Source organism: Protopterus annectens, chromosome 6.part0, assembly GCF_019279795.1.
Source record: "Protopterus annectens isolate FY-2018-M chromosome 6.part0, PAN1.0, whole genome shotgun sequence".
In the NCBI taxonomy this organism is placed as follows: domain Eukaryota; kingdom Metazoa; phylum Chordata; order Ceratodontiformes; family Protopteridae; genus Protopterus; species Protopterus annectens.
The window spans coordinates 1,667,178,028-1,667,190,101 of record NC_056737.1 but is presented as its reverse complement, the minus strand read 5'-3'; the positions used below and the strand labels follow the sequence as shown (position 1 = coordinate 1,667,190,101).

The following is a 12,074-nucleotide window of genomic DNA, read 5'->3' as shown; positions in this document are numbered from 1 at the left end:
CTCTCATCACAAGTATATTTGCTGCAAATTTAGTTCCAGCTCTCTCTGTGTGACATTATTCAGGGAGAAGCCAAGCAGCTTCATAAATCTACTAGTTCAAGAGTAGGTAACATCTAGCACCAGTGCCAAAAAGTGGCACTCAGTAACATTTTACCTGGCTCTCTACTAGGGACCTGGCCCTCTACTAGGGACCAGTTGAAGGAAGTATCTTGATCAGTGACTAAAAACAGCCTTACTTTTCCACTTACAGCATTTCCTGAAAACTTGATCAATTTTATTGACTGCAATTCATAAGAAACACACAGACAATGTATTTAAAATGTGCATATCCAAGTATCACCCCCTCTACAACCACTTTGAAAGTAGGTATTAAGGTATTTGACACTCTGCTTAATAAGTGTTTCTCCCCCATATTCTAGCTCAAGGGCTGACCCTTTCAGTATCCTCAGGGAGTTGCTTAACTCATTCAGTCCAGAGCAAATTAATCTTCTTGTTTCCTGATTAAGCCAGGAAAGCTCTTGCATTCTAAGATCTTTTCTCCAAAATCCTCCCCTGAAAACATCTCATATGACTTGCAATACCTCCTAAATAATGTGAGTTACAAAAAATATAGCATAGTAAACTTCATTAGACAATGGGCTACATACTGGTGTTAGTACCAAAGGTCTACTGGTGATGCTGAGTTCATATCGCAGATTAATGAAAAGAAAAAAATATTTTATTTGACAAACAATATTATTGTTATGGTCAAACAAAGGGTTGTATCTATGCATGTGTGCAAGATATTCTTAAGGTATCAATGGAGGAACTGTCCATCTGTTTCAGAGCTTTCCATGCTGCTGGTTTGTGAGGATGCATAACGTATGCAAACTATGCATACATTCATTTCACTCTTTCAAAACAATATTAATCTAAAAAAATGTATATGTTGATTATATGGCAAGTATCAGTGGAAAAACTGTATGGCTTTACGTGCTGTGTAAAACAAAACCATTTGTTCACCCACTGGTCACACAGTTTTTATGATATTAATGCAGATATGAAAGTATTGCCAATATCCATAACCACTTTATCAAACATTTATCTCTCAAAATGTCTTCACAGTACCCTCCATGTTTAATACCATCAGTATTTTTAATGTCATTTTTTTAACCAACACCCACTGCTTGCATATGCTACCCCAACATTGCAGTTAACATGTACCATTTTTGCATTACTAATATAAATATGAAAAAATATTTAAAAATTCTTCATAATATTTAAAAAATCGTGTGTCATGACTAAGAGATATTTCTTACAAAATGTATACAAAACTGTACTTTCCTGATAACGATATACTCTTTAAGAAGCAAGGAGTTAGAGCAAAAACAGAGCCAGCAACATTGTCTTATAAAACCAGTATAAAGATGCTGGCCATAGACTTAATCCTGTATTCTTTTTTTTCCCAACTTAAGGCAGAGGCAGTCTCAGTACTCTACACTGACCCCCAACATTGCTCCTATCATGTGTTATTTGTACACAAATGATGCTTCTGCCATTTTACAGATACAATTTTGGTAAGTTACAGTAAGATAAGGATGTTTCAGACTGCAAGAGGAAGGAATAAAAGATTTACCAAGCTTTCTGCTGCTGGTTCCAGGATACTGGTAACATTTGGAAGGCACAGGATCTTGTTTACATGCAGCATACGTCTTCCTCAAATCCCAAAATTTAATTACACTGAAATAAGCAAAAGAAAAACTTGTTAGTTATATGACATCGCCATCAATATCAGCGGACACTAATATTGGTAAGAACATATGAAAAAACAGAAGCATATAAGGGTAAATTGGATTCCGTGGAATTGCTACTCCCAGGATCTCTTAATGGAAAAGAATTTAACTTGCACCACTGCATTTCACAATACTCTAGTCATAGAAACACCATCTCAAACAACAAAACCCAGCATGGCCTGAAATTCTGGTTCCTTTTGTAGAAGCCCAGATTCATTTATAGAATCAAGTTTCCGTCAAACTTGAATACAGCTAAGAGATTTTGCAAATGGGGACCTTTCTGCTGTATTTTTTTTAGGTCTTCAGTATCAGGCAATGCACTTTTATAAATGAATCAAGGTGAAATGATACTTGTACTGCACCCTAAATAGCCTCTTACTAGAGAGGCATGGCCAAAGTATTGACTTCCCTGGTAATTCAAGAATGGCGAAAGTACATCTGGATGGCCCTGAACATCTAATGAGTTCTTTCTGATGGCAAGGACAGCCTTTATAGCAATATATTGAACAAAACAGGCAATCAGAAATATTGGCAGGTCACCATCTAATTAAAGCTGCCACTTTTTCAGCTGTCCAAAGTGGGATGCAGGGTATAAGAAAGCTTATGACACTTTAGTGAATACGGTTAAAACAGCACTGCAGTACATCAGTAGGAAAACAAATTAAGCCAGGGGTCTGGGAGTTGCTAAGCTCTCAGAAGCCATAGGGTTTTAGATGTTTTGTGATGCCCTTTACAATGTTTTTTACTTCTGATCCAATAAAATGTTAGCCTGAACAAGAATCATGATTAAGGAAAGAAATTCAGTGTTATGCCCAGGGTTTAATGTTTAAAGCTCAAAAATAATAGCTCCCAATAAAATGAGTAGGCCAGTGCATACATTGTATCTGAGTGGAACAAAGAGCAAAAAGAGCAAAAGATATAGTGGAATGCCACATTCAACAAACAAATAGTACAGCGTTGTACTTTCTGTAATGAATACCATAACAATACAAAACAAGAGATGAAGGCATACTCAGTACCAAAACATTCCCGGAAGAGAATGGACACAAATATCAGTTCAAAGAAGCAAAATAGCCTGTGTCTGTGTATGTGGATTAGTGTGCCAAGTCCCCTGAAATAATCTGACAAACGCAACATAACACATCCCAAGTGTGATTAGTCCATTGGAAGTCAATGTTCTCAAGACAGACTATATTTAAATGTTATATCTGAACTGACTCACAATACAAACATCAATATTTTAGAGGGTTTGTGTACAAGGGGGAATTCAGCCATACAAGATCCAGTCCACACTAAATGCAATCTAATTGACAAGCAGACAGAACTGTTCAGACACCAAAGAATCACATCAGAAACAGCAATAGCAAAATATATGAATAGTTCTTTGCATGTACCCAGTCTCTCAACAGTTATGAATACTTCCAAAATTACTGGATTCAGATTTAAAATGCTCATACCTCCTACTTAAGTTTCCCCTTTGGACATTCCACATGCACAAAATATAATTAATGATTAGGTAATGTTAGTCCCAGGGTGGCCACGGTGGTGCAGCAGCTAGCGTTGCTGCCTCACAGCAAGAGGCTCTCCAGTTCGATTCTCGGCTGGGGTGCCTTTTGTGTGGAGTCTGCATGTCCTCCCTGTGGTCGCGTGGGTTTCCTCCGGGTGCTCCGGTTTCCTCCCACATCCCAAAGATATGCAGTAGGTGGATTGGACACTCTAAATTGGCCCTAGGTGTGCGTGTGTGTGCCCCTTCTGTGGAAGGTTGGGAGCCGGGCTGGCAACTCGACACCGTAAAACTCCACTGCCAGTCATGAGCAGACGGATGATCCGCTGTGGTGACCCCTAACTGGGAAAAGCCGAAAGAAGAAGAAAGGTAATGTTAGAGCCAACTGTTCAAGCAGTGTATAATGATTGTGAATGCAAATCTGCATGGGAAAAAAATGAACAAGATAAACAAAGAAAATAACAGCATCATATCAACACTAGTAGTAAACGCTTCTACAAACATTTGGAATGTTTTTGCAAATCAGGACTTTTCATCCCAGATTCCCCCACTCCCTTCAAAAGGGCACTGGACATTTCACACCCTTGCATGCTTCAAGAGGTAAAACAAACAGACAGTACTTTGTTTAAATTATAGCCATATCAGCACAGCAGATGTGGTAGTCAAATGGTCTCTGCTGCTTTTATGCCAACAACTAATTTCATCCTATTCTCTTGATGTCAATCACAGCCAAGATCAGACAAAGCAGCTACTTAAAACTATATTGTAGCAAAGTTAGTTTTGTAATGCACATAACATTACTATAACAGCCTAGTCTATACAACATACCACCTATTCATAATATAAAGGCACATTATTGCAGCTTTCCAACTACCTTAAGCAGTTAGTAAGTTTTAACAGTGTTATGCATGAACATTTGAAAGAAAGCACATCTAACCTAAATGTGCAGTTTATTCTTAGCATGTCCATCACTACTGGAGGATGTCATTAACATTCTACAGTTTTACATGATGCAGAATGTAACTGAAAGTTTTAACTATAACTACAGATCTGCATGGTCATTGTTCATCCTCCTCACCACTGGGAATGAAGCACTAGCACAAATCTAAACTTTCCTAGGCATCAACTCTTCCCCTTGCACTCAGTATTCATTTTCCAGATCTGGAGTAGACCGACTGTGACCATAAACTAAACATGCATATAGCAAACACAAGCTAGTTCCTATCCTGGCAGCTCAGGGGAAGGTGAGCAGGATGAACCACAACCAAAAGGATGTATTGTGTTAAGCACATCACTTTCAAATATGGCATGGCCTGATTCATACTTTTTTTTATACTTTGACAAACCATCTCAGCTTGTATCATGAAAGATACCCCAAATAACTGTGGTCTGAAGTAAGTCCTGGAATGATAGGCCATATCCAACTTCTAATGCCTTGAGAAAGTATTGTAAGACAAGCACTGTGCTGATCTAGGTTTTTGCAGCATTTCTCATAACAATTGATACATTTAGATAGCCACCTGGACAAGATGGTTAGGTGAAACACTTTTCTCCATTCTAAGATCTAGAGATACCAAGCAGTTAAACTGACTGCCTAAAGGATGAGGCTTACTGGTTGTGTGGGATAATAAGGATTTGGACGGCATTGACCTGATATGCTTTTCCAGAAGGTGAGGCCAGAACAAGAGCTCGGAAAATTACTTTGGTGTTTTGTATGGTCTTTGTAAATGAGAAGAAAGGGTGGAAAGGCATGCAACAGAGTTGGAGGCCACTCCTGGATTGCAGAGCTCCTGGGACTTGCCCAAGAACCCAAGGAGGAGGATAAGGAAAAGGTCACTGCCTTTGGCACTGACTGGGGAACTAAACAGGTCATAGTGGTGATTCACCCACTGATGGGGGGAAAAAAGTGTCATCATCCAGCAACAATAGGCATCTGCTGAGCCTGTTGGCCAAGGAGCGGATTTCCTCAAGAATGTGAGCAGCACTAGAAAGTGGTCAGAAGACATGGTATATTGTTGCTTAACACAACACAAGGGATAACAACAGACCTCTCCCTTGCTTCTTTACCTACCACATCACCATCCTGTGGTCAGTGTATGACAATCATGCCTCAAAACAGAATGAATCTTGAAACCCTAGAGGGTGAGCAAAATTGTCCTCACATTCAGAAAGTTGATGATCACTGGGTTGAGGCTACTGGCTAGTCTGTACATGTACCTTGGACTATCTGCTTTTGACAATGTGTCCCCACATTCTAGGGCCGAGACTTCCATGGATATAGTCAAGTAAGGGTTGTAAATTTGGAAAGGATTTCCCAGATGGAGGGTGGAGTCAAGAAGCAACCCTTCTAGATGTTTCTGAAAAACCTTGGGAATTCTGATTTGATCTGATATTAGTTCCAAGCACTGGCACCATTGAGTCTGAATAGTCCACTACAGGATTCGCATGTGGTACCTCACAAATGATTTTAGAAAAATCACAGCCATGACTAGCACCAACATGTTCAGGCATGTGGCTGCTGACAATGTACCGAAATACTAAGCCTCAGAAACTGTTCAAAGAATGGGTGGAATCTTGTCATGGGGAAGATGGGCCTTACACTGAAGAATTTCTGAATGTTACTAACTTTGTGGACTGCACAGAGTTTTACTGCGATTCAGAAGAAATAAGATTTGGCAGAACACAACCCTTGGCTGATATTATCTTCAAGGTTGGAGTAGCCAGGAACAGGTTATTAAGATACAGAAAGAGCATGACTCCTTGAAGCCACTGGTTCACTGCAGCCATAGCAAAACATTTCATGAATATTCTGTGTGAAGGGGATAGTCAGAAAGAAAGAACTTAGAAATAACAATGACCATCTCCAAATATAAAACCTTAGGATTTCTTTGACAATCTTTACAAATATATGTGTCTTCTAGGTGAAAAGAACACATCCAATTCTCTTTGACAAGCAAGGAGGAGCAGTCTACAATGCAACAATGCAGATTTTTTCTTTAGTGTAAAAAATGATTGAGGCTGCTTAACTCCAGAGTGACTGGATGTCCTTAAGCCTTTTTGGTCTTGTGTGGTTCATCCAGAAAGGGGCATCATACTCCATAAACTGACCTAATCAATGCAAAGTATAAAAGCAACAATGGCATGTTTAGATTTGGAGGATATTCCCTTACCAATTAGCTGTGCCAAGTAAAAAGGCTTTCCGATTGCTGTTGTCACATGATGAGAGAGGGATATCAATTCATGTTTCAAGGTCTCGAAGCATTTTCATTTTGATATAGAGTACCATCTATGCTATATCCTGAAGGGAGGGGTTGTCAACCAAATGTGGCAATATTACACTTTTTTTGCAATTAATATGAGCACATTTTCAGTAACAAGTATAAGTTCTTGCTGAACTGTTGGTATCAGAGAGGAACTTTACAGTAACTCAGTTTTCAGTTGTTTGTAAACTTAGCTATCATAAAAAGGTTTTACTTTTTGGTCTGGAGATGAGAAAAGTAAAGGATGAAAAGAAGAGGTCCTAATACCAAGCTCTGGGGGACACCACTGCTCACCTTCATACTTTCTGATGAGGTAACTGCTGCATGCACTGCATGGGTTCAGTCTTAGCAAGTTTGCTATCCATCTTATCACAGTGGGATCTTGTTAATCTCACTTACAAATGCCAGCATTGGGATAATTGTGGCAAATGCTTTGGCCAGGTCAAGATACACATAGGAAACAGCATGACCACTGTCAGCCTGTGTAATCCTCTCAAAGTAGTTAATCAAATTCTTTAGACAGGGTAGTCCTTTGACAAAGCCAAACTGCTGCAGGCCAAGTCTGGTGAGATTTTTGATATCGTAGTTTTTAAGGTAATTTTTAATACATTTCACAGCTTTGCAGAGGAGTCTGGTCGATCAGATTAGTCTATAATCACTAGGGCTGGTGGCAGGACCACTACAGTGAGTCAAACTTCAGGGATAAATTATGTAGCTAAACTTAGGTTAAATAGTTTTAAGAAGTATCTCTGTCAGGGCATGTATACTGGTTTATATTAAATATCCTGGCATGTTGTCGGCTCCAAGGAAGTAGTGGTTTTGGTATTAAAAAGCACCTTCAGTACATGTTTCTTTGTGAAACCATTTATGGGATTCAGGGAAAAGTACAGTTTTGTACCTACCATAAATGCAGATGTTCGAAGATCCACATTGCTGCAGTCCTTACACTTGGGTAGTCCGCTGTCCTCGGTCGGCCCGAATATCAAAGTATAAGGCTGACGTCGGTCAAGGCGCATTTGACTGACATCAGAACGTCAGGGTACAAATGCGCATGACCGACGTCATATCCTCAGTCTTTTCTTGCCCCAGATGTCAGAAGACCCTAAAAATAAAGGTCAAAACCAAAAGACAGCAAACAACCAACCAACCACCCTTGCACTAATTATATGTACAATATATACAATATACACAATATGTACAACCCAACCCACACAACCACCTCTAACTACAGAGGGAAGGAGGGAGGGTAATTGGACTGCAGCAATGTGGATCTTGAACATCTACATTTATGGTAGGTACAAAACTGTACTATGTTCTTCATCTCACATTGCTGCAGTCCTTACACTTGGGTAGAATCCCAAAGCAGAGGTACGGGAGGATGGCTAACTACAAGGAAGCAGGAGCTGCCAAAATGCCCTGCAAAACAGCAGTGGCAAAACCAGCCCTGGATTTAGAGTAAAGTGGCAGGTGATAATGCCTAGAGAAAGTATGCACTGAACTCCAAGTAGCTGCCTCCAAAATATCCTTGGTTGCCACTCCCCTCAAAAAGCTGTTGAAGTGGCAGTAGCCCTAGTGGAATGAGGCCTAATCCCAGCTGGAATCTCCTTGCCATGATGGGAATAACAGAAAGCAATGCAAAACCCAATCCACTTAGAAATAGTTTGTTTTGACACAGGCTTGCCCTGAGAACTCAAAGCAAAAGAAACAAACAACTGCTGAGACTGCCTGAACCCTTTAGTTCTGTCCAAATAATAACGCAACTGCCTGTGTACATCTAAAGTGTGCAAAATCTTTTCCCTTTTATTTTGGGGATTTGCATAAAAAGTAGGCAAATGAATAGTTTGGTTTAAAGCCACACTAGAAACCACCTTAGGCATAAAGGAAGGATTAGTACGTAATGATACCCTATCCTTATGGAAAATCAAGAAAGGCTCAACCGCCATAAGGGCCTGCAATTCAGAAACCCTTCTTGCAGAGGTAATGGCCAACAAAAAGCAGTCTTCCATGACAAATATTTCAACTCAGAAGTAGCTGCAGGCTCAAAAGGTTGTAGAGTGAGTTTCTCCAACACAAAATTGAGATCCCAAGCAGGAGTAGGAGCTCTTCGTGGGGGTCTTATATTCTTTGCCCACTAAGAAATTGCATGAACAAAGGATGAGAAAACAATGGTGGGTCGCAATCATAGTGAGCGAAATTGCTGCAGCATGAACTTTAATAGAAGAGAAAGACAAACCTTTGTCTAGTAACTCAGTAAGATATTGAAGAGCCACACACAAATTAGGCTCAGAAACATCAAAATCTTTTGCTGCACTCCAAAATAAAAATCTCTTCCATTTGTCTGCGTACACTTTCCTTGTACTAGGCCTTCTAGCTTCCAAAATAACATTCAAAACTTGCTGAGGAAGTGGAGGCCCACTATGGTTCAAAACAGAATATGCCAGGCTGTTAGGTGCAGAGATTGAAGCTTGACATTGAGCAAATGGCTGTCCTCCTGTGACAACAGGTGTGGAATCGAAGGCAAAGGCCATGGAGGCTTCCGTACCAGACTTCTCAGTAATGGGTACCAGTGCTGTCGAGGCCAATCCGGAGCTATTAAAATCATCCTTGGCTTGTCCTGTCTGACCTTTAGAAGTACCTTTGGGAGGAGAGGCAGAGGTGGAAAGGCATACACATGAAGATTGCTCCAATTGAAAGAAAGAGCATCCACTCTCCAAGCTGTGGGATGAAACCTTTGTGTGCAAAACTTTGGCAGCTGATGGTTTAGTGGAGAAGCGAACAGATCTATGTCTGGAGTTCCCCATGACACTGTCAATTTCTGAAATACATGAGGATCCAATTTCCACTCGTGGGGATCCATAATTCGTCTGCTCAACACATCTGCTAAGGAGTTCTGTGCTCCTGGCAGAAACCTTGCCTGAAGATTGAGCTGTAAACTGAGAGCAGTCTCCCACAAAATCATTGCTTGCCTGCATAGAGGATAAGAATCGTTCCCCTTGCTTGTTGATGTACCACATGACAGTTGTGTTGTCTGTTAGAATCAACACCTGCCCTGGAAGAAGTAATTCCTTGAAAGCTATTAATGCAAACTGGACTGCTAACATCTCCTTCATGTTGATATGTAGATGTTGTAGTCTGGCAGGCCACTTGTCTTGTATCCACTTTCCATTTAGATGAGCTCCCCAAGCTTTGTCTGAGGCATCTGTCGTTAAAATCTGACTCGCCTCTGGCCGGGTCACAGAGAGTCCCTTGTTTAGGTGACATTCCTGAGCCCACCACAAAATTCCTTTTGAATGCAAGGTATTATTTGAATGACAGTGTCCAGATCCTGGCAGTGCTGTGTCCATACATTTTGAGATACCATTGTAGCTTCCTCATATGCAGTTTGGCATTGGGAAGCACCAGAATACAAGATGCCATGAACCCTAAGGCTTGAAGGACTGTCCTTGCAGTCAGCCCGGACTGATGAGATAGCTGATGGAAGTAAAGGGATAGACTCTTTTGTTTGTCCGGGGTTAAAAAGGCCATCTGGGATGCTGTATTCAGTCTCACACCCAGAAAGCACATGTCCTGAGAGGGTACTAGACTGGACTTTATTTCGTTCACAGAATACCCCAGGCATCTTAGCACTGCTATCACATATTCCAAATGATGAAGAAGCTCTTCCCTTCCTTGAGCCAGAATCAGGCAGTCGTCCAAATAAGGATAGATCTGTATTCCTTTTAGCCTTGTCTTCCATTTTCTTTAAAACTGCCTCAACAGGAGAACCAAACAACACGTCAGATTGCAAAGGAGCATCTAAAATCCTTGTTTTAACATGGTCAGACAAATTCTGATCCCTCAGCCAGGCGTGCCTGCGAAGAACTGACCCAGTGGCAGCCACCCTAGACGAGGCCTGTACAGCATCAAAACCACATTGCAAAGAATGCTTACCCACCTGTTCAGAAACATGTACTAAATCTTGCAACTCTTTACAATCAATACCTTCTGCCAGAGCATCAACCTTAGCCTTCAATTGTGAAAGGAGATAGTTCTGGTATTTCAACATGTGAAACTGGCAATTCAAAGCCCTCATAGCAAGAGTGGAAGTATAAACTTTCTTTCCCCATCTATCCAAGGCCCTGGCTTCTTTGTCTGCAGGAACCGGATTCTTTACAACAGAAGCCTTAACACCTTTAGGTCCCTGGCTAACAGTTTCTGGGTCTGCCCTAGGACTGTTAAAAAGAAACTTATGAGCTTCAGGCACCCTGTAATACCTATCCGGTTTAACAGGAGCAGGAGGCAAAGAATCAGGATTAAGAGAAGCCTCTGTAAAAACATCTTCCACTACATCCAAAACAGGAGGTATAGCCAAAGGCCTATGCTGGGGTAAAAACAAAAATTCCCTAAGCCGTTTCCTGGAATCAGAGAAGTCCTGACCTTCCCACTTAAAATGCTCCCTCATGGAATGAAGAGTTTCTGAAAAAGAAAAATCCTCAGGAGGAGAAGCAGAAGGAGTAGAATCATCCACATCAGAATCAGAATAAGGAGAGTACTCCTGCAAGTCTTCAGCCGAAGACTCTGAAACATCTGAAGCCTGCTCAAAACTCCCAAGCTCAGGCTCCACCCTAGGTCTCTTATCAGGAGGGGGCATAGAACCCCTAATCAAAGTAATCAAATCTTCTGCCATTTTAAGCATATGCTTCTTGGGCACAGTTCCAGAAGAACTAGGGGTGACACCAATTGAAACTGAACCTGGCCTGCCCCTGGGAGAAGCCTTTGAAACAGAAGGAGAGGGCCTAGCCACCCTAGGAAGGGAGGGGAGTATAGTAACCTGAGAAGCCCCCTCAGCCTGACCTGCCTCCTGAGAGGCCACATCTTGCAATAATAAAGTCTCACCCTGGGAACACAAAGAAACCTCCGGTGGAGCCACCGGCTCCACCGACACCTCTAAAGAACCAGCGTCCGGTACAGACGGTTCTTCTAGCCTAGGCTTAACTGCTTTGTCCTTGCGCTTCTTCGAAGAAGCGGGCGTCGGAGCATCCGACGGCATTTTATAATTGCACCGCTTCCCAAAGACTAACCTGGCACAATCCAACCTTCTCTTTATAGTGCGTTTATTGAATCTAGCACAAGAGCGACAGCCAACAACGTCGTGCTCAGGCCCTAAGCAAGGAATACACAAAGTATGATAATCTCTATGCGGTATCTGTTTCCCACAAGAAATGCAATTATTGACTTTTTCTGACATCCGGTAAATCACTGAGGCAAGAAAAAACTAAAATATTCCCCAACGGGGTACTTAGCCAACTTTGAACTCGGTCTGAAACTTCGAAATCGAAAAATCTCAGAACGCCAACCGGCACTTGCAATACTGCTTCTGCATCGGACCATGCGGCAAAAAAGACTGAGGATATGACGTCGGTCATGCGCATTTGTACCCTGACGTTCTGATGTCAGTCAAATGCGCCTTGACCGACGTCAGCCTTATACTTTGATATTCGGGCCGACCGAGGACAGCGGACTACCCAAGTGTAAGGACTGCAGCAATGTGAGATGAAG

The 12,074-nt window shown here is 41.5% G+C and overlaps 1 protein-coding gene across 1 annotated transcript in view; it reads right to left on the bottom strand.

Moving 5' to 3' along the window:
- Positions 1-12,074, bottom strand: part of DTL (denticleless E3 ubiquitin protein ligase homolog) — a 279,535-nt gene that overhangs the window by 147,120 nt on the left and 120,341 nt on the right. Inside the window, exon 9 of the mRNA XM_044075077.1 lies at positions 1,616-1,719. Within this exon, the coding sequence (XP_043931012.1) occupies positions 1,616-1,719 (104 nt within the window). The remainder of the gene's footprint in view (positions 1-1,615; positions 1,720-12,074) is intronic.